General features: G+C 36.4%; 1 protein-coding gene across 1 annotated transcript in view; it reads left to right on the top strand.

The window, feature by feature from the left end:
- LOC105242040 (ATP-binding cassette sub-family A member 3) overlaps positions 1-24,230 on the top strand; it is a 151,642-nt gene that overhangs the window by 25,322 nt on the left and 102,090 nt on the right. The window contains exons 8-10 of the mRNA XM_034669564.1: positions 5,556-5,737; positions 9,292-9,429; positions 17,682-17,828. Coding sequence (XP_034525455.1) covers positions 5,556-5,737; positions 9,292-9,429; positions 17,682-17,828 — 467 coding nt within the window. The remainder of the gene's footprint in view (positions 1-5,555; positions 5,738-9,291; positions 9,430-17,681; positions 17,829-24,230) is intronic.

The following is a 24,230-nucleotide window of genomic DNA, read 5'->3' as shown; positions in this document are numbered from 1 at the left end:
CAGTCAAAACTAGAGGCTCTGACGGCCAGGGTCACCGAGGCAGAGGAACGCGTTAGCGAATTGGAGGATGGGTTAGTAGAAGAAAAAACGAAAATAGAAGCTGGTCTTAAAAAAATCCACGCCCACGAATGTAGATTACGGGAGATTACTGACTCTATGAAACGATCCAATGTCAGAATCATCGGCATCCCTGAAGGGGTGGAGAAAAACAGAGGTCTAGAAGAGATATTTGAACAAATTGTAGCTGAAAACTTCCCTAATCTAGCAAGGGAAACAAGCATTCGTGTCCAAGAGGCAGAGAGGACCCCATCCAAGCTCAACCAGGACAAACCTACGCCACGGCATGTCATAGTGCAATTCGCAAATATTAGATCCAAGGATACAGTATTGAAAGCGGCCAGGGCAAAGAAATTTCTCACGTACCAAGGCAAAGGTATCAGGATTACGTCAGACCTGTCTACAGAGACCTGGAATGAGAGAAAGGCTTGGGGGGGCATTTTTAAAGCTCTTTCAGAGAAAAACATGCAGCCAAGGATCCTTTATCCAGCAAAGCTGTCATTCAGAATTGATGGAGAAATAAAGACGTTCCAAAATCGCCAATCATTAACCAATTTCGTAACCACGAAACCAGCCCTACAGGAGATATTAAGGGGGGCTCTATAAAGGTAAAAAGGCCCCAAGAGTGATACAGAGCAGCAAGTCACAACCGATACAAAGACTTTAAAGAGAAATGGCATCATTAAAATCATATCTGTCAATAATCTCTATCAATCTAAATGGCTTAAACTCTCCCATAAAACGCCACAGGGTTGCAGATTGGATAAAAAGACATGACCCATCCATTTGCTGTCTACAAGAGACTCATTTTGAACCCAAAGATGCATTCAGACTTAGAGTAAGGGGATGGAGTACCATCTTCCACGCAAATGGACCTCAAAAGAAAGCTGGAGTAGCAATTCTCATATCAGATAGACTGGATTTTAAACTAGAGGCCATAGAGAGAGATACAGAAGGGCACTATATTATTCTTAAAGGAAGTATTCAACAAGTGGATATGACAATTATTAATATATATGCCCCCAACAGGGGAGCAGCAAGATACACAAGCCAACTCTTAACCAAAATAAAGAGACATATAGATAAGAACACAGTAATAGTAGGGGACCTCAACACCCCACTATCAGAAATAGACAGAACACCCTGGCAAAAACTAAGCAAAGAATCAAAGGCTTTGAATGCCATACTCGACGAGTTGGACCTCATAGATATATATAGAACACTACACCCCAGAACCAAAGAATACTCATTCTATTCAAATGCCCATGGAACATTCTCAAGAATAGATCATGCTCTGGGACACAAAACAGGTCTCAGCCAATACCAAAAGATTGAAATTATCCCCTGCATATTCTCAGACCACAACGCTCTGAAATTGGAACTCAACCACAAGGAAAAACCTGGAAGAAACTCAAACACTTGGAGGCTAAGAACCATCCTGCTCAAGAATGACTCGATAAACCAGGAAATCAAAAAACAAATTAAACAATTTATGGAGACCAACGAGAATGAATACACAACGGTCCAAAACCTATGGGATACTGCAAAGGCAGTCCTAAGGGGGAAATACATAAGCCATCCAAGCCTCACTCAAAAGAATAGAAAAATCTAAAATGCAGTTTTATATTCTCACCTCAAGAAGCTAGAACAGCAACAGAGGGACAGGCCTAATCCACACACGAGAAAGCATTTGATCAAGACTAGAGCAGAGATCAATGAATTAGAAACCAGGAGCACAGTAGAACAGATTAACAGGACTAGAAGCTGGTTCTTTGAGAGAATCCATAAAATTGATAGACCACTGGCAAAACTTGTCCAAAAACAAAGAGAAAGGACTGAGATTATTAAAATTATGACTGAAAAGGGAGAGGTCACGACCAGCACCATTGAAATTGCAAGGATTATTAGAAACTTTTATCAACAGCTATATGCCAAAAAACTAAACAATCTGGAAGAGATGGAGGCCTTCCTGGAAACCTATAAACTACCAAGACTGAAACAGGAAGAAATAGATTTCTTAAATAGGCCAATTAACTATGAANCCACTGACAAGACTTATTCAAAGGAATAGAGAAAGGACACAAATTAATAAAATTATGAATGAAAAGGGAGAGGTCACAGCCAACACCAAAGAAATTGGAAGAATCATTAGAAACGTTTATCAACAGCTTTATGCCAATAAATTAAACAACCTGGAAGAAATGGATGCCTTCCTGGAAACCTATAAACTACCAAGACTGAAACAGGAAGAAATTGATTTTTTAAACAGACCAGTTAATTATGAAGAGATTGAAGCAGTGATCAAAAACCTCCCCAAAAACAAGAGTCCAGGGCCTGTCATATTCCCCAGGGAATTCTACCAAACATTCAAAGAAGAAATAATACTTATTCTCCTGAAGATGTTTCAAAAAATAGAAACAGAAGGAAAACTACCAAACTCATTCTATGATGCCAATATTACCTTGATCCCCAAACCAGGCAAAGACCCCATCAAAAGAGAGAATTACAGACTGATATCCCTGATGAATATGGACCCCAAAATTATCAACAAGATCCGAGCTAATAGCATCCAACACTACATTAAAAGGATTATCCATCATGACCAAGTGGGATTCATCCTTGGGATGCAAGAGTGATTCTACATTCGCAAATCGATCAGTGTGATACATCATATCAACAAGAAAAGACTCAAGAACCATATGATCCTCTCAATTGATGCAGAAAAAGCATTTGACAAAATACAGCATTCTTTCCTGATTAAAACCCTTCAGAGTGTAGGGATAGAGGGTACAGATCTCAATCTCATAAAAACCGTCTGTAAAAAGCCTACAGCAAATATCATTCTCAATGGCAAAAAGTTGGAAGCCTTTCCCTTAAGATCAGGAACACGAAAAGGATGGCCACTCTCGCCATTATTATTCAACATAGTACTAGAAGTCCTTGCAACAGCAATCAGACAACAAAAAGGGATCAAAGGTATCCAAATCAGCAAAGAAGAAGTCAAACTGTCTCTCTTCGCAGATGACATGATACTTTATATGGAAAACCAAAAAGAATCCACGCCCAAACTATTAGAAGTTATAGAGCAATTCAGTAATGTGGTGGGATACAAAATCAATGCTCAGAAATCAGTTGCATTTCTATACACGAATAATGAGACCAAAGAAAGAGAAATTAGGGAATCCATTCCATTACAATAGCACCAAAAATCATACGTTATCTCAGAATTAACTTAACCAGAGATGTAAATGGTCTATATTCTAGAAACTACAAATCACTCTTGAAAGAAAGACATTGAAGAAGACACAAAAAGATGGAAAAATATTCCATGCTCATGGATCGGAAGAATTAATATAGTTAAAATGTCCATGCTACCCAGAGCAATCTTCACTTTCAATTCTATCCCAATCAAAATACCAATGACAGGGCGCCTGGTGGCACAGCCGTTAAGTGTCTGCCTTCAGCTCAGGGCATGATTNCCATGCTCATGGATCGGAAGAATTAACATAGTTAAAATGTCCATGCTACCCAAAGCAATCTACACTTTCAATTCTATCCCAATCAAAATACCAATGACAGGGCGCCTGGTGGCACAGCCAATAGTCCTTAAATTTGTATNGCTCAGGGCGTGATCCCGGCGTTATGGGATCGAGCCCCACATCAGGCTCCTCCGCTATGAGCCTGCTTCTTCCTCTCCCACTCCCCCTGCTTGTGTTCCCTCTCTTGCTGGCTGTCTCTATCTTTGTCTAATAAATAAAATCTTTAAAAAAAAATACCAATGACATTTTTCAAAGAACTGTAACAAACAGCCCTTAAATTTGTGTGGAACCAGAAAAGGCCCCGAATTGCTCATAGCTTTATAACAAGTCTTTATATGTTACTCTTATCCCCACACCTTGTTCTTTATTCTTGTCACTTTGCTTTCCACTTGAACTTTACGATCACTTTATCAAAATCTCTGAAAAATCTTACTGGGATTTAGTGGGAATTTCATTAAATTTATTCATTAGTGAAGATGACTGAGGACTTAATTTTTTTCACCTGTGAACAAAAACCTACACCCAGTGAATAGCCAGTCAGAAGAATATACATATGATTTCTGTATGGATACTTGCATTTTTCTTTCTTTATGCATGGAACATTAACATTTCACTGGAATTTATCTAGATGTGGGATTTTCGTTGGGTTAGTCTGCAACAGGATATATACTTTTTGGTTTTCTAATTGAATTTTGTTTTATTGGGTTATTTTATTTATTTATTGTTTTCTATATTATTTTCTCTTTCATGAACTCCTATTATATTCTGGGTGGGAGGTTTCTCAATGTACAGCAGACTTCCTAAAATTTGCATTCTACCATTTTTGTTATTTTTTTCTAATTTGTTGTTCAATGACTCTCAGAATGGCTTTCATTTTGATAATTTTTAATTCTACTAAATACTTTTTCTTAAACTATTACTTTTTATAGTTTTTTCAAAGACAGGTGCTGATAAATACTCTCAAGGTGCTGATCTATAGGAAAAGGAGGCTGAAGCTTGTCCATATTCATGAAATGTCTTTGAATTAGGAGTTCACTGCAAGCCCCCATGCTTTTTCAGTTGTGCTACACTGTGTCGAGAAATAGAAGAACTAGAACAAAGGATAACTTTTTTTTTGGATGACTTTCTTTTTCCCTTCTATCAGAACTTTATTTATTTATTTATTTATTTACTTACTTATTAATTTGAGAGAGAGTGTGTGTCCATGTGTGTGAGCAGGAGAGGAAGAGCAGAGGGAGAGAGCATTTCAAGCAGGCTCTACACCCAGCATGGAGCCCACTGTGGGGCTCAATCTCATATGACCCTGAGATCATGACCTGAGCCAAAATCAGGAGTTGGACACTTAACCAACTGAGTCACACAGGTGCCCCAGAACTATATTTAACCAAAACCTCTTTTTCTTTTGCTTTGCAGTCAACATCCATCTCTAGTGAATATTTTTCCAGATTTGTATACCCTAATGGTAGTTTAAATGTGAATTTAGTATGAAGGGGTAGAAAAATAGGATCTAATAGGCTTGCTTTTTTTCTTGCCTTTTTTATTATTTTTTTTGTTTCATTCATTGACCNAAAACCTCTTTTTCTTTTGCTTTGCAGTCAACATCCATCTCTAGTGAATATTTTTCCAGATTTGTATACCCTGATGGTAGTTTAAATGTGAATTTAGTATGAAGGGGTAGAAAAATAGGATCTAATAGGCTTGCTTTTTTCTTGCCTTTTTTATTATTTTTTTTTTGTTTCATTCATTGACATTGTCTCAGTCATTCCTATTTATTTTTGTAGATTCTGAAGGGAGGTCAGAGAACCCAGTATTACTACATATTCCATCATTTTCTTAGATGACTTAAATAATAAGGGTATTAACATATAGATAATTCACAGTGACAGGATTTAGAGTATCAACTCTTTTTCTTTGCTGTTTCACAGAGCTGTCATCTATGGTATCTCCTTTTTATTTCAGAAATTGGTATTAGATGGGATAACATTTGGACACCGGTCAACCTTGAGGATAATCTCATGTTTGGCCATATTTTGTTAATGCTTTTACTTGATGCTTTCTTGTATGGCCTTGTGACCTGGTATATAGAAACTGTCTTTCCAGGACAGTATGGCGTGCCCCAGCCATGGTACTTTTTTCTTATGGTGAGTACTAATGCTGTTGTTATTGCAAAAAGCCATAGTCCTTATGCATTTATTTCATATAATATTTATAGTCAAATCAAAAGGTCAAATGCAGAATCATTTTCCTGTGCATACCAGCCATATGAAAATGCTAGCCATTTCTTGATCTCTTAAAGCCTTCCACATATGCAAATGCACAATATCTGTGGATAAGACACTGAATCCCCATACATTTAAAAACTGTAATAGAACTCTTCTTCAGCCACATGGTACATAGTATTAGATTGGAGGATAAAGAAACCTGAAAGTCTGCAGAAGTTGTTCCCAGCTAAATAATACGTGATGATTTCTTAGATCCTAGTGAGTAGAGGATTGGGTATTTCCCACATCTCTGTTCTTACCACCCGTTTACTTTCAAGGATTAGACCAGTTTACTTAGAGTGGAAGAGCTTCTGCATCTTGCCCTCCATACTATTACTGAATAATATATAGTACAAAGAAAGCATTCTGACTGTGATAAAATGCATTGGCTGTGACTTCATTGTTGAGTAATTCAGTTTTGACCCTACTTCCTGAACAGTAACATTTCAAAATGATTTTTGCTTCTAAATCCTGGAAATATAAATCATAGATAATTTATTGCAAAGTTCAATCCCTTGAAGTATGCAATAGCCACAGAGTAAACCAAGCCAAAGTGTTTTCAAGTTCTTATAGTACTTCATTTTTCACATTAAAATTTTTAATTCTGATGAAATTCATATTTCAAAATTAACCATTTTGAAGTGGAAAAATACCAGTGGAATTTAGTGCCTTTACAATGTACTTTCATATATCTAGTTCCAAAATATTTATTACCCAAAAATAAAACCTTGTACCCATTAAGAAGTCACATTCCATTTTTCCCTATCCCAAACTCCTAGCAACCACAAATCAGCCTTCTTTTTCTATGACTTACTATTCTGGATGTTTCATATAAATAGAATCATATAATAGGTGACTATTTGGCTTCTTTCACGTAACATAATGTTTTTGAAGTCTATCCATTAATATGTATCAGCACTTCATTCCTTTTTATTACTGAATAATATTCCATTGTTTGTATATAGGACAATTCCTTTATCAACCTTAGTTAGAAATGTAGGACATCTTTTGGCTGTTTGAATAGTGCTGCTATGAATATTTGTCTATTAAGTATTTGCTTGAGTGCCTGTTTCAGTTCTTTTGGGAATATACCTAGGAGTAGAACTGCTAGTACTTAGGATAATTCTGTTTCTTGTTTTTAGGAAACACTAAACTGTTTTCTGCAGTGGCTGCACCGTTTATACATCCCCACAAGCAGTGTACCAGGGTTCTAATTTCTCCACAGCTTCAAAACCCTTGTTATTCTTTTCCCTTTACTGTAGCCATCCTTGTGGGTATAAAGTGTTCTCATGGTTTTGATATGCATTTCCCTAATGACTAATTATGTTGAGATATTTTCATGGGCTTGCTTCTTGGCCATAGGATATGTTACTTATAGAAATGTCTATTCAAGTTCTGTGACTTTTTTAACTGGGTTGTCTTTTTATATATTCTTGACAGTAGAGCCTTACCAGATACATGATTTGCAAATATTTTATTCCATTCTCTGGGTTATCTTTTCATTCTCTTCATAGTATTCTTTCATGCACAATAATTTTTAACTTTCATTAAAACTAATTTAAAAATTTTTTGTTGGTTGTGAATTTTGTGTCATATCTAAGAAGTTAATTGTGAGATCCAAAGTCATCAAAATTTACCCCTGTGTTTTCTTCTAAGAATTTGATGGTTTAAAAGGAATTCGATGATTTTATCTGTTAAATTTAGATCACTAATCAATTTTGAGTTGATTTTTATATAGTATAAGGTGGGGATTCAACTTCATTCTTTTGGATGTGTTAATCCTTTTGTCCCAATACCACTCTTTGAAAAGACTATTCTTTCCCCATTGAATGGTCTTAGCACCTTTGTTGAAAATCAGTTGGTCATAAATGTATGGTTTCATTTTTGGATCCTCAATTTTATTCCATTGGCCTATATGTCTATTCTTATGTCAGTACCATACTGTTTGATTACTATAGTTTCATAGTAAGTTTTGAAATCTGAAAGTGTGAGTCCTTCAGCTTTTTCTGTTCTTTTTCAAGATTGTTTTGGCTACTAGGGGGTCCTGGAAGTTCCATAAGAACTTGAGAACCAGCTTTTCTATATCTGTAAAAGTAACCATTAGAATATTTATGGAAATTACAATAAATCTGTTGATTACTTTAAGTAGTATTGCCGTTATTAAAAATATTGTCTTTCACAGGGTTTGGAATTTATTTGGAAGGGTCAGAGAAAGGCAAAATGAGACAGAAAATGAAAGCAGCCGGAAAAGAGCGGGTCAACACTGTGGGCCCCTGGAGCCCAGTGATGCAGGGAACTCTGAGAATCAGTGCAGAGCACACAGTGATGATCTCAGAATCATCCCCCCCACCCAAAAAAAATTGTCTTTCAGTCCATGAACTTTCTTTTTCTTTTTTAACTTTCTATTTATATAGTCCTCTTTAAATTATTTCATTGAGGTTTTATAGTTTCAGTGTGTGAGTCATTCACCTCTCTGGTTAACTTTGTTCCTAAGTATTTTACTCTTTTGGATGCTATTGTAAATAGAACTGTTAGAATAGAATTTTCTTTTTGTATTGTTCATAGCTGGTATATACAAACACAACTGATGTATACATGTTGTATGCATCTTTGCTGAATTTGTTTATTAGATCTAGTAGTATATGTAGGGGAGGGGTCTTTGGGCACTTCAATATGTAGAATAATGTTGTCTTCAAATATAGATAGTTTTACTTCTTTCTTTCCAGTTTGGATATCTTTTATTTCTATGAATAGCAAGGATGAAAGCAGGTATCCTTGTCTTATTCCTGATTTTAGAGGGAAAGCTTAAGTCTTTCACTATTGAGTATGATGTTAGCTGTGGGTTTTTTCATAAATTCCCTAATGAGTTTCAAGAAACTGCCCTAGTTTTCCAAGTGTTTTTATCATGAAACACTTTGTCAGAGGCTATATTTGCATCAGTTGAAATGATCATGTCCCATTTGTTCTATTAATGTGATATCTTTCATTGATTGGTTTTTGTATGTTAAACCATCCTGCATTCCTAGGATAAATCCCATTTTGCCATGATGAATATTCTTTTTGATATGCTATTAGATTTAGCTTACAAGTACTTTTTGAAGATTTTAAAATCTATATTAGTAAGGGATATTGGTCTGTAGTTTATTTTCCTTGTGATGTCCTTGTCTGAATTTGGCATTTGTCTTTCAAGTAATGCTGAGCTCATAGAATGAGTTAGAAAGTGTTCTTTTGGAACACTTTTTGGAAGGCTTAGAGAACAGTTTTTAAATTCTTGTTTAAATGTTTGATACCAGTGAAGACATCTGGTCCTGGACTTCTTTGTAGACAGGTTTTGATTACTAAGTCAGTCACTTTATTCATTATGTATCTGTTCAGATGGAATGCCGTATTTCTGAAAGCTCATCTTGGTAATTACATTTTGGCTTTCTTTGTAGCACTCATACTGGTTTGGTGACCCAAAAATCAGAAGGAAAAAAGAAGAAATGAAAAGCTGTGGGGAAACTCCAAACAAGTATTTTGAGGCTGAACCTGCTAATTTGGTGGCAGGTATCCAGATCAAACATTTGTACAAGGTATTTGTTTCAAAGGTCTCTTTTTCCTGCAAAGACTGAAAGCCATATACTATACCCTGGATTTGTAACTGGCCATTTCTAGAAAACAAATAAGATGTTTAATAATGAATGGGTCATAATCAGTATAATTCTAATTTAAGAGACATTCATAGAACATATAGATATATCTTTACAATATAGGATTTACTTCATTCATTATGCTTCTAATCACTTCTGATAGGATTGGCAACAAGTGATATTTGAATTTTGTAATAAATTCTGTGAAGAAAATAAACTTGATACAGTAGTAACATCTGATTGTAAGTGGAGAGAATGACACTAAATGTAGCTAAAGGGAAATATCTCTGAGGAGATGACCTTTGAGTTGAGATTTGAAGAATGAATAGAGCTAATTTTTTGAAAAGCTAAGTAAGAGAAGAATACGCACAGGAGGCAAATAGCAAATTCAACAAACCTGAGGTGAGAAATATCTTCAGGTGTTTGAGGAACAAAAAGAAGACCAGTATATTTGAAGGCAAAAGAATGATAGTAAATGGCTTCTTTGGGAAGCCATTGATTGATTCAAAGCACTAGAGAATATGACATATGTGTTTCAAAGAACATTTTGGCTACAGTATGGAAAACAGGATGTTGCAGGGTGGGGAGTTGAGAAGGAGAAGAGTGGGGAAAAGACCGGACGGCACTTTTTATAAGAAGTAAGAATTGTATAAGGGTTGTGGAAGTATATATAAAGAAAAATGGACAGATCCAAGAGATTTCCAACAGAATTGAGAATATTGGGTGATGGGTGGACATTAAAGGAAGAGGAGTAAACTAGAATAATTCCTAGAATGACAAACTAGACTAAGATGTTAAAAACAGCAAGTCTGTTATTTATCAAGTTGTGGTAGATTTTCTTTTTTTTTTAATGTTTTTTTATTATATTATGTTAGTCACCATACAGTACATCCCTGGTTTTTGATGTAAAGTTCGATGATTCATTAGTTGCATATAACACCCAGTGCACCATGCAATATGTGCCCTCCTTACTATCCATCACCAGCCTGTCCCATTCCCCCACCCCCCTCCCCTCTGAAACCCTCAGTTTGTTTCTCAGAGTCCATAGTCTCTCATACTTCATTCCCCCTTCAGATTACCCCCCTTTCTTTATCCCTTTCTTCCTCTAACGATCTCCCTAGTTCTTATGTTCCATAGATGACAGAAATCGTATCATAATTGTCTTTCTCTGCTTGACTTATTTCACTTAGCATTATCTCCTCCAGTGCCGTCCATGTTGCAGCAAAATGTTGAGAATTCGTTCTTTCTGATAGCTGAGTAATATTCCATTGTATATATGGACCACAGCTTCTTAATCCAGTCATCTGTTGAAGGGCATCTCGGCTCCTTCCATGATTTGGCTATTGTGGACAATGCAGCTATGAACATTGGGGTGCATATGGCCCTTCTCTTTACTNGTGGGCTGCCTCTTAGTTTTGTTGACTGTTTCCTTGGCTGTGCAGAAGCTTTTCATCCTGATGAAATCCCATATGTGCATTTTCTCTTTTGTTTCTCTTGCCTTTGGAGATGTGTCATGAAAAAGGTTGCTGTGGCCGATATCGTAGAGGTTGCTGCCTATGCTCTCCTCTAGGATNGGATTCCTGTCTCACATCAAGGTCTTTCATCCATTTGGAGTTTATTTTTGTGTATGGTGTGAGAGAGTGGTCAAGTTTCATTCTTTTGCATGTAGCTGTCCAATTTTCCCAGCACCATTTCTTGAAGAGACTGTCTTTTTTCCACTGGATGTTTTTTCCTGCTTTATCAAAGATTAGTTGCCCAAAGAGCCGAGGGTCCATTTCTGGGTTCTCTATTCTGTTCCATTGGTCTATGTGTCTGTTTTTGTGCCAGTACCATGCGTTTCTTAAATAAATGTTTCTTCATTTTCTGTATTCCCTTAGGACAATTCCTGAAGATTATACCTGATTTTTTGTTGTTTTGTTTTTTTAATTTTCACAGCTTTTCTTGCAGTGGGTCTGTGGACCCACTTTTCATGCTGATTTCCCAGAAGTGAAACTCTGTATCATCCATATTTATGGGATGACTTTTCTTAATTTTGGTTTAGAATGTTTTTACTTAGTTTAATGATGGATACTTGTCCATTGCTTTCATTTCTTTGTAAGGCATTTTTCAAGTTTTGATATCAGGATAATGGTAGCCTCATAGAGTGAGTTGGGAAGTATTTCCTCTTTACTTTCCCAGAAGAGCTTTTGTACAACTTGTATTACTTAGTTTGCAATTACTTGGGAATTTTCCAGAGATCTTTTTGCTACTAATTTCTAATTTAATTCTGATTCTAGTAAGAGAATTTACTTCGTATGACACAAATCCTTTTTAAATTTATTGATTCTTGTTTTATGACTCAGACAGTCATCTGTCTACATATATGTTATATGCATACTGGAAAATAATGTGTGATCTGCTGTTGGTTCTTGGGGTGATACATAAATGTTAATTAAGTTGGTTGGTAGTTTAATAAGTATTCTATATCCCTAGTGATTCTACATGTTCTAACAGTTATTGAGAGAAAAATATTGAAGTCTTTAAAAATAACTGCATTTTTTCTATTTTTGTCTGTAGTTCTTTGGCCTCATATTTTGTTTGTTTGTTTGTTTTTAAATAATATTTTTTATTTTATTATGTTAGTCACCATACAGTACATCCTTAGCTTTTGATGTAAAGTTCGATGCTTCATTAGTTGCGTATGACACCCAGTGCACCATGCAATACGTGCCCTCCTTAATATCCATCACCAGCCTATCCCATTCCCCCACCCACCTCCCCTCTGAAGCCCTCAGTTTGTTTCCCAGAGTCCATAGTCTCTCATGGTTCATTCCCCCTTCTCTTTACCCCCCCTTTCTTTATCCCTTTCTTCTCCTGCTAATCTTCCTACTTCTTATGTTCCATAAATGAGTGAAACCATATGATAATTGTCTTTCTCTGCTTGACATATTTCACTTAGCATTATCTCCTCCAGTCCCATCCATGTTGCAGCAAATGTTGTGAAATCATTCTTTTTGAAGGCTGAGTAATATTCCATTGTATATATGGACCACATCTTCTTAATCCAGTCATCTGTTGAAGGGCATCTTGGCTTTCCACAATTTAGCTATTGTGGACAATGCTGCTATGAACATTGGGGTGCATATGGCCCTTCTCTTCACTACATCTGTGGCCTTATATTTTTGAATCTGTTATTGGGTGCATAAACCTTTAGGAGAATTATGTCTTCTTGAAGTTGATCCCTTTATCTTTGTAAAATGACACACTTTATCCTTGGCAATATTCTTCTCTTATGTACTTTGGCTAATGTTACTATAGCCACACCTCTTATTTTTTTTCTTGTTACTGAATTCTATTTTATTGTAATAACACTAAGACTTACAAGATATCAGTTTTATTCCAATGCTAACACTAAATTCAGACATTTTTCTGGATGTTTCCGTAGTTTATCATATTTCAAAAAAGCAGTATCAACTAGGCAATATCCATGTTTTTTAAACTGCTCTATTGAAATTTAATTAACATACAAAATGCTGAGTTCCAGTCCAAGATGGTGATGTAGGAAGACCCTGAACTCATCTTCTCCACAAACAACAAATCCATACCTATTTATAGATTTATAGATCATTTCCTCCTGAAGAACTGAGGGCTGACTGAACAGCTTCTGCAAACAAGAGGGAGAACACATAGAGAATGATGAGCAAAATAAAGACCATTCCTTTAAGTTTAGGAGAAGAAGCTGAGATAAAAATGTAAAAAAAGAGCCACTCAGAGTTGGAGACTACAATAACTGAAATGAAAACTACGTTAGAGAGAATCAACAGTAGATTAACACATGCAGAAGAATGGATCAGTGATTGGGAAGACAGGGTAATGTAAAGCACCCAAGCTAAACAGCAGAAGAATTTTTTTTTAATGAAGATAGGTTAAGGTAGCTCTTGGACAATATCAAATGAACAAACATTCAATATTATAGGCATCCCAGAAGGAGAAGAGAGAAACAGAGAGGCAGAAAATTTATTTGAAGAAATAATAACTGAAAACTTTCCTAACCAGGGGAAGAAAACATACATCCAAGTTCAGGAAACAGAGAATTCCAAACAAGATGAACTCAAGGTCCACACCATGATACACAATAATTAAAATATCAGAGATTACACAATTCCAAACTTCAGGCTATATTACAAAGCTGTAGTGATCAAAACAGCATGGTACTGGCACAGAAATAGACACGTAGATCAATAGAACAGAATAGAAAACCCAGAAATGAACCCACAACTATATGGTCAGTTAATTTTTAACAAAGCAGGAAAAACAGGGAAAAAACAGTCTCTTCAACAAATGGTGTTGGGAAAACTGGTCAGCTATATGCAAAAGAATGAACTTGACCACTGTCTTACACCATACACAAAAATAAACTCAAAATTCATTAGAGACTTAAATGTAAGACAGGAAACCATAAACATCCTAGAAAAGAGGCATCGGGGTAGCTCAGTCAGTTAAGTGTCTGACTCTTGGTTGCAGGTCAGGTCATGATCTCAGAATTATGAAATTGAACCCCTCATCAGGCTCCACCCATGGAGCCCGTGGAAGATCCTCTCTCTCCCTCTGTGTCTTTCCCTCCCCCCACCCAGCTCATGTGCTGCGCTCTCTCTCAAAAAAAAAATTCCCAGAAGAGACCACTGACATCAGCTGTAGCAACATCTTTCCTGAGGCATTGTTCTTTTATTTATTTTTTAACTTTTTTTGTTTAACTTACTTGTTTTTTATTGTTTCTATGCTTATACCTTTAACTACTTTTTTCTTTTGCAGCATCTAACCTGCATATGTAAATATCATCAAGTATATTTTCATTTTAAAAATTACAATTTTTATCACTTCAAGTTCTGTTTCTTTTTAGTTATCTTTTTTGTTTTTAATTTTTAATTCAGTTAGCCAACATATAATACATCAATAGTTTTTGATGTAACTTTGAGTAATTCATTAGTTGCATATGATACCCAGTGCTCATCACTTCATGTGCCCTCCTTACTGTCCTTCAACCAGTTACCCCATCCCCCCACCCACCTCCCTTTCCGCAACCCTCAGTTTGTTTCCCGGAGTCAAGAGTCTCATATGGTTTGTCTCCCTCTCTGATTTCTTCCCATTCATTTTCTCCCTGTCCCTATGATACTCTGTGCTATTCCTTATATTCTGCATATGAGTGAAACCATATGATATTGTCTTTCTCTGACTTTATTTCACTTAGCATAATACCCTCCAGTTCCATCCATGTCGATGTAAATGGTAAATATTCATCATTTCTGCTGGCTGAGTAATACTCCATTCTATTTATGAACCACATCTTCTTTATCCATTCATCCGTTGCAGGACATCTTGGCTCTTTTCACAGTTTGGCCATTGTGGAAATTGGGGTGCACGTGCCCCTTCTTTTCACTACATCTGTATCTTTGGGGTAAATACCTAGTAACGCAATTGCTGGGTCATAGGGTAGCTCTATTTTTAACGTCCTGAGGAACCTCCATACTGTTTTCCAGAATGGCTATACCAGCTTGCATTCCTACCAACAGTGTAAAAGGGTTCCCCTTTCTCCACATCCGGACCAACATTTGCTGTTCCCTATGTTGTTAATTTTAGCCATTCTAACTGGTGTAAGGTGGTACGTCATTGTGGTTTTGATTTGTATTTCCCAGATGGGAAGTGATGTGGAGGATTTTTTCACGTGTCTGTTGGCCATTTGTACATCTTCTTTGGAGAAGTGTCTGTTCATACCTTCTGCCCATTTCTTGACTGGATTATTTGTTGTTGCTGTTGTTGTTGTTGTTTGGATGTTGAGTTTGAGAAGTTCTTTATAGATCTTGGATACCAGCCTTTATCTGTACTGTCATTTGCAAATATCTTCTCGCATTCTGTAGGTTACCTTTTAGTTTTGTTGACTGTGTCCTTTGCCATGCAGAAGCTTTTTTGTCTTGATGAGGTCGAAATAGTTCATTTTTATTTTTCTTTCCCTTGCCTTCAGAGATGTGTATTGCAAGAAGTTGCTGCAGCTGAGGTCAAAGAGGTTGCTGCCTGTGTTCTCTTCTAGGATTTTGATGGATTCGTGTCTCACATTGAGGTCTTTCTTCCATTTTGAGTTTATCTTTGTTTATGGTGTAAGAAAGTGGTCCAGTTTCATTATTCTGTATATAGTTGGCTAATTTTCCCAGCACTTTTTATTGAAGAGACTGGCTTTTTTCCATTGGATATTCTTTCCTGCTTTGTCAAAGATTGGTTGACCATAGAGTTGAGGGTCCATTTTTGGGCTCTCTGTTCTGTTCCACTGATCTATGTGTCTGTTTTTGTGCCAGTACCATGCTGTCTTGATTATCACAGCTTTGTAATATAGCATGAAGTCAGCATTGTGATGCCCCAGCTTTGGTTTACCTTTTCAACATTCCCTTGGCTATTCAGGGTCTTTTCTGTTTCCACACAAATTTTAGGATTGTTTGTTCCAGCTCTGTGAAAAATGTCAGTGGTATTTTGGTAGGGATTTCATTGAATGTGTAGATTGCTCTGGGCAGCACAGACATTTTCACAATGTTTATTCTTCCAATCCATGAGCATGGAATATTTTTCCATCTTTTTTTGTCTTCCTCCAGTTCTTTCATAAGTGTTCTGTAGTTTCTAGAGTATAGGTCTTTTGCCTCTTTGGTTAGGTGTATTCCTAGGTATCTTACGGGTTTGGGTGCAATTGTAAATGGGATCAATTCCTTCATTTCTCTTTCTTCAGTCACATTGTTAGGGTATAGAAATGCAACTGATTTCTGTGCATTGATTTTATATCCTGCCACATTGCTGAATTGCTATATAAGTTCTAATAACTTGGCGGTGGAGTCTTTTGGGTTTTCCACATGGAATATCATGTCATCTGGAAAGAGGGAGAGTTTGACTTTTTCTTTGCTAATCTGAATGCCTTTTGTTTCCTTTTGTTGTCTGATTGCTGAGGCTAGGACTTCTAGTACTATGTTAAACAGCAGTGGTGAGAGTGGGTATCCCTGTCATATTCCTGACCTTAAGGGAAAAGCTCTCAGTTTTTCCCCATTGAGAATGATATTTGCTGTGGGCTATTGATAGGTGGCTTATATGATGTGGAGGTATGGTCCCTCTATCCATATATTTTGAAGAGTTTTAATTAAGAAACAATGCTGTATTTTGTCAAGTGTTTTTTCTTCATCACTTGAGAGGATCATATGGTTCTTGTCTCTTCTTTTATTAATGTGATCTATGACATTGATTGGTTTGCAAATGTGGAACCACCCTGGCATCCCAGGAATAAATCCCACCTGGTCATGGTGAATAATCTTTCTAATGTAGTGTTGGATCCTATTGGCAAGTATCTTAATGAGAATTTTGTCATCCATGTTTATCAGGGATATTGTCTGTAATTCTTTTTTATGGGGTCTTTTTCTGGTTTGGGGATCAAGGTAATGCTGGCCTCATAGAGTTTGGAAGTATTCCTTCCAATTCTGTTTTTTTTCAAACAGCTTCAGAAGAGCATGTATTAATTCTACTTAGAATCTCAAGAATTTCTGGGCATGCTCTTGTGTATCACCAAACTTCTGGCTGAAATCATGGCATCAGTTTTTCTGATCATTGATGGCAACTTTATGAGGTTTCCTAGCCCTTACTACAATTGAATAAGCCCATAATTACTATATGACACTCTTCATACATGGAAGATAGAGAGGCCTCCATTTTCCTTACCAAATGTGGATACCACTGTGCCTTCACACCTATTTTGCCTAATGTACAAACTCAGTGCACCTACAAAAGTTGTTCATTGTTCACAACATTAACTTTTTTTCACAAGTTTGATAGTATGATGTTGCTTCTCCTTTTTTTTTTTTTTTACTTCTCTGTTGAAGTATAGTTGACACATAGTGTTACATTAGTTTCAGGTGGACAACATAGTATTTGACAAGTCTGTATGTTATGCTGTGCTTACAACCAGCATAGCTACCTTCTGTCATCCTACAATGCTATTATAGTACCGTTGACCATATTCTCTGTGCTGTACCTTTCATGCCCATGACTTGTTATTGCATAACTGGAAACCTGTACCTCCTACCTTCACCTGTTTTATATTGTTGTTTCTTCTAAGGATAGAGTATATGAGTGTTCTGTGTTTCATAAGTGATAGTGACAGATAACAAGTTACTCTTTCTTTTCTCTCACAGGAATTTGGTGACAAAGTAGTAGTAAACAACATGTCTTTGAATTTATATAAGGGACAAATCACTATTCTTCTAGGGCAAAATGGGGCAGGAAAAACCACAGCCTTGTCTCTTCTCATAGGTATGTATTCAGCTCTGTTTAGAGCAGAAGTCAGGTTCCTTCTAAGGCTTCAAACCAAACAACACTTTGTGGTATGGAATATGTTGTCATTTCAGTGTTGTAGTTTTTATTATACGTTAATTATTTACAACCAAGATCTCTTGGTAATGTAATAAATTCTTTAATTTATTCAATGAAAATATTTATATGCCAGTTCTTTTCATAGGAATTGGTAATACAATGGTGATTACAGGGTTGTCACACTCAATTTTGTATGCTGGTGGAGATACAGGAAAGAAACTTGAAACTTAACATCAAAGTATGAAAGGAGATGTTATATGTGGGATGCTGTCACCTAATAGAATGACACATAAACTGTTGGGGTGAGAAAAATGGAAGTGTCATCAAATCTGAGAGAAATATGATATATAAAGGTCTGTGAATGGAACCAAGAATATTATAGACCTAAGCAAAGACTAGGAGACTTAAAGCAGGGAACTGACTAGATCAGAGATGGAATTTGAATAATAGCAAAAGATAAAACTAGAGGGGCACCTGGGTGGCACAGCAGTTAAGCGTCTGCCTTCGGCTCAGGGCATGATCCCGGTGTTCTGGGATCGGGCCCCACATCAGGCTTCTCCACTGGGAGCCTGCTTCTTCCTCTCCCACTCCCCCTGCTTGTGTTCCCTCTCTCGCTGGCTGTCTCTATCTCTGTCAAATAAATAAATAAAATCTTTTTAAAAAAGATAAAACTAGAGGAATAATCAAAAGGTCAAATGAAAGGTTTGGGGGAAGCCATGCTATGAAAATTAGAACTTATGCTGACCGCAGCGAGAAGCCATGGAAGAATATTTTATATAGGTTTATATGTTAGATGCACTGCATTCACCAGAAAGGAAGAATGGATAGGGAATACCAGGATGATTAGAATCACGAATCCCACATTGCGTGTGAGGTTAGCATAAGTTCTGGAGGCTGGAATAGGGCTGAGCCTAGTAGTTGAGATACCGTAGCCTCTCCTTTGAAACGAAAATGATGCCAAAACTAGCTGAGGGAGGGCAGACACCACCCACATTCTCTGTTATTTTATATATTTGAACTGATTTCCTGTAAGTCTCACTTAAACCTCTTCTTAACAACATGACTACCCAGATAGTATCACAAGGTTGTAATTTGAATTATCATTAACCTCATGATAATATATGCATTATACATAGTTGATATGCTTTACATAAGTTATCTTGGAACACCCTCGATGTTCTGCATATAATCTCAGAACACATTTAATGCACTTTTCCATCTGTATGTGCTCATGCCCTTTCTCTCAATGGTAGTGCCTGAACCACCCGTCCACCTATTGAAATCCTATACATACACCAAGATGGAACTGAGAAGCAACCCCACTGGGAGCAAATTGTCAGAGATGGTAGCTCCAAGTTCTAGTCCCTTCCTAGACAAGATAGATAAACACAAAATGTCAGAACCAATTTTGCCAGAATTCTGGAAATAGGCAAACACTTACAGCAATTAAACAAGACTAAATGAAGATGGAGGCAACTTAGAAGCAACAGGTAAGAATGATATCAGAAATATGGTGAATTTGGAAGCTCCGGGCCCTCATCCCCATAGAGACACTAAGTTAACAACAATAAACAGACAAACATACTTTTTAAAAAACTCCAGAAACCAGTTTGGATGCTGCAACATGCAAATGTATGCATGACCAATACCAAAAAGGGCAGGAAGCTTATAGCATTATCTCACCCCAACTCCTCCCCCAACATGGCATGGCACGATCAGGAGGAAATGTCCCAATTCCAAGCTCCTCCCTTGGGACAGGAAAAAAAGACTAGGACTTGTATCCAATGTTCTGGCTTGTCTGGGGGCTTCCTGAAGGGTTTCTGACTTGGCTAATGGAGAACTAATGGGAGTCACAACGTGGTATGGATGCCAGGTTGGAAGTCATGGAAAAACAGAGGCAAATGCTGCAGCGCTTTAAAGTATTTTAAAGCAGCAGGAAATCTGCAATTCCCCATTCAGGTGCCAAGGAAACAACAGAATACAGGCAGAGAACTGCAAAAGAAACAATCTCCAAGCTGCTTAAGGAAATTAAGATAGTTTGAAGCAGCCATATGTAATAGAATGAAAGCATATGCACGACCTCAAAGACCTATCCCCAGAAAATGTTTTAAGGTCCTAAAACCTCTAGCTGGGATGACAGGTGAAGGACTTCCCCTGGATGAAGCCACTCCATAAAGACGGTAAGAGATGTCTGTTTTTTAAATGTTAAAATCTCGGGGCGCCTGGGTGGCACAGCAGTTAAGCGTCTGCCTTTGGCTCAGGGCGTGATCCCAGCGTTATGGGATCGAGCCCAACGTCAGGCTCCTCCGCCATGAGCCTGCTTCTTCCTCTCCCACTCCCCCTGCTTGTGTTCCCTCTCTCACTGGCTGTCTCTATCTCTGTCAAATAAATAAATAAAATCTTTAAAAAAAAAAAACAAAATCTCAACAAAACATAACAAGGCATAAAAAAAAACCCACAAGGAAACCTGCCCCAAAGTAACAAAATAAAACCCCAGAACATGACCCTTAAGAAACACAAATCTCTGAATTACCTGAAAAAAGTCATTTTAAGATGTTCAATGATCTAAAAGAGAACAAGAAAATGAAATGATGCATGAACAATTAAAATACTAACAGAAGTAGAAGTAATTTTTTAAAAACCCAAACAAATCCTGGATATGAAAAATATAACTAATTAGAAAATTTTTATTAGAGGGTTTCAACAGTAGAGTTGATCAGGCAGGAAAATGAATTAGCAAACTTGAAGATAGGTTATTTGCAATTATCAAGTCAGAGGAGTGAAAAGAAAAAAGAATGAAGAAAAGTGAAGAGAGCCTAAATGACTTATGGGATATCATCAGGTGGGCCACTCTGTGCACTATGGAAGTCCCAGAAGATAAGCAAAAGAAAAAGAGAAAAGGACAGAGCATTTATTTGAAAAAATAATGACTGAAAACTTGCCAAATTTGAGGGGAAAAAATGGACATACAAATTCAAGAAGGTCAGCAAATTACAAGTAGAATAAACTGAAAGAAACCCAAAAATGAGACACATTATAATCAAACTAAAAATTCAAAGAATGAAAATCCTGAGAGAAGCAAGAGAAAAGTGACTCTTCAATTGCAGTTGATGCTCTTCAAGATTTTAAGAGGATTTTTTAGTGGAAACCTGGAAGGCCAGAAAGTAGTAGGATATTATATTCACAGTGCTGAAAGAAAAAAAACAATTACAACCTAGAAAATTACATCTGTTAAAACTTTGAAAAGAGGGAAAATTCAGATTTTCCTAGTTAAGCAAAAGCTGAAATCATTAATTACCACCAGACTTCTCCTATAAGTAATTATTATAAAGGGAGTCATTCAAGTTGAAATTCAGGACACTAGACAGATACAAAGGCATATAAAGATATAAACTTCTCTAATAAAGGTAAATATGTGGACAAATATAGAAACATTGTAATTTTGGTGCATAAATTCACTTTTAACTCATAGAACTTAAAAGCCTAAAAATAATTATAAATCTATGTTAATGAGTACACAGTATATAAAGATGTAATTTGTGACATCAGAAACATAGTGGAAGGACAAGGCTATAAATAAAGTTATTGTCGTCGTAAAATTGATCATTATAATTTTAAGATATTTACATTAATCCCTATGGTAGCCACAAAGAATATCTATAGATATCTATAGATATACACACAAAGGAAACAGGAAAGGAACCAAAGCATGGCAATATAAAAAACAAAAAGTGAAACACAAAGGAAGGCAGTAAAAGCAATAGTGAGAAGCAAAATGCTACAGACAGAAAGTAATAAAATGGCAAGAGTAAGTCCTTCCCTATCAATAATTACTTTTTAAATAAATGGATTAAATTACCCAATCAGGGGCACCTGGTGGCTCAGTTGGTTAAGCGTCAGCCTTCGGCTCAGGTTGTGATTCCAGAGTCCTTGGATCTAGTCCCACATCAGGCTCCCTGCTCAGTGGGGAGCCTCCATCTTCCTCTCCCTCTGCCCCCTCCCTGCTTGTCCTCTCTCACACTCTCTCTCTCAAATAAATAAAATCTTTAACAATAAATAGATAACCCAGTCAAAAGATATAGATTGACTAAATAGACTTTTTAAAGGATACAAATATATGCTATCTTTAAGAGAATCACTTGAAATCTAAGGACACACATAATCAAGTAAATAGATGAAAAATAAATGCAAATGATAATCAGAGTAGAGGTGATGATACCAAATCAAACACTATTGCAAAGGGGGAAAAGGTATCAAATCAACAGGAAAATATAACAATTATAAATATATATTTACCAAACATCAGAGTTCATAAAAACCAAAGCAAATATTGGAGAAATAGAGAAATAGACAGTAGCACAATCATAGTAGGAGACTTTAATACTGCACTTTCAATAATTTTACAACTTGACAAAAACTCTATAAGAAAATAGAGATCTTTAACAACAATTGGACCCAACAGACATGTACTAATACTCAACCTAACAACAGCAGAATATACATTATTCTCAATAAGACATAGTACATTCTCCAGGAGACATCACATGTTTGTTTACAAAATAAATCCTAACAAATTTTAAAATAATGAAATTATACAAAATATCTTTTCCAGTCACAATAGAATGAAACTACAAATCAATAGGAGAAGGAAAAATTGGAAAATCCACAAATATGTGGAAATTAAACAACACACCTTTCACAACCAATGGGTCAAAGGAGGAATCACAAAGTAGAAAGTATCTTGAGAAAATTTAAAATGAAAACACAACATACAAAACTTACAAGATGCATCAAAAGCAGTGCAAAAATGGAATTCTATCATTGTGAACACTTACATTACAAAAGAAGAAAAATCTGATATTAACAACCCAACTGCATACTTTAAGGAACTAGAAAAAGAATAACAAACTAAACCCAAAGATAGTAGAAGGAATAATATAATAACACTGTGAAGATAGAGAATGGGAAAATAAAAGGAAAAAATAAAACTTAAGAATTGTTTTTTTGAAAAAATCAACAAAATTGAAAAAAATCAAATAATTAAAAATGAGATGTGGGATATTATAGCCTATGCCACAGAAATAAAATGGATCATAAGAAAATACAGTGAACAAGTGTATATTAGAAAACTTCATAACCTAGAAGAAATGGGTAAATTCTTAGAACCATGCAACCTACCAAGACTGAATTGTGAAGAAATAGAAAATCTGGACACACCTATAGCTACTAAGGGAATTGAACAGTAATGAAAAACCTCTCAAAAGAAAAGCTCAGGACCAGATGATTTCACTGAAGATTTCTACCAAACATTTAAAGGAAAATTAACACCAGTCCTCTTCAAATTCTTTGAAAAGATTGAAGAGGAGGGTACACTTACTACATCATTCTATAAGGCCTGTATTACCCTGATACCAAAGTCAGACTAGGACACTACAAGATAAGGAAACTATAGAACAATATCCCTGATGGACATAGATACAAAACTCAAAAAAAAAAAAAAAAAAAAAAACCCAAAANCCGTTTTTCGTGTATAGAAATGCAAGTGTTTTCTGGGCATTGATTTTGTATCCTGCCACATTACTGAACTGTTCTATAACTTCTAGAAGTTTGGAGGTGGATTCTTTTGGGTTTTCCATGTAGAGTATCATGTCATCTACGAAGAGATACATTTTGACTTCTTCTTTGACGATTTGGATACCTTTGATCCCTTTTTGCAAGGACTTCTAGTACTATGTTGAATAATAGTGGCGAGAGTGGGCATCCTTGTCATGTTCCTGATCTTAAGGGAAAGGCTTCCAGCTTTTCCCCNCTTAAGGGAAAGCCTACCAGCTTTTCCCCATTGAGAATGATATTTGCTGTAGGCTTTTCACAGATGGTTTTTATGAGATTGAGGAATGTACCCTCTATCGCTACACTCTGAAGGGTTTTAATCAGGAAAGGATGCTGTATTTTGTCAAATGCTTTTTCTGCATCTGTTGAGAGGATCATATGATTTTTGGCTTTTTTCTTGTTGATATGACCTATCTCACTGATACATTTGCGAATGTTGAACCACCCTTGCATCCCAGGGATGAATCCCACTTGGTCATGATGGATAATCCTTTTAATGTACTGTTGGATCCTATTAGCTAGGATCTTGTTTGGAAAACAGTGTGGAGGTCCCTTAAAAAGTTAAAAATTGAGCTACCCTATGATCCAGCAATTGCACTACTGGGTACTTACCCCAAAGATACAGATGTAGTGAAGAGAAGGGCCATATCCACCCCAATGTTCATAGCAGCATTGTCCACAATAGCTAAATTGTGGAAGGAGCCAAGATGCCCTTCAGCAGATGACTGGATTAAGAAGATGTGGTCCATATATACAATGGA

This window comes from Ailuropoda melanoleuca, chromosome 10, assembly GCF_002007445.2.
Source record: "Ailuropoda melanoleuca isolate Jingjing chromosome 10, ASM200744v2, whole genome shotgun sequence".
NCBI classification, from domain to species: domain Eukaryota; kingdom Metazoa; phylum Chordata; class Mammalia; order Carnivora; family Ursidae; genus Ailuropoda; species Ailuropoda melanoleuca.
The sequence above is the reverse complement of the archived record's forward strand: the minus strand, read 5'-3'. Positions and strand labels throughout refer to the sequence as shown.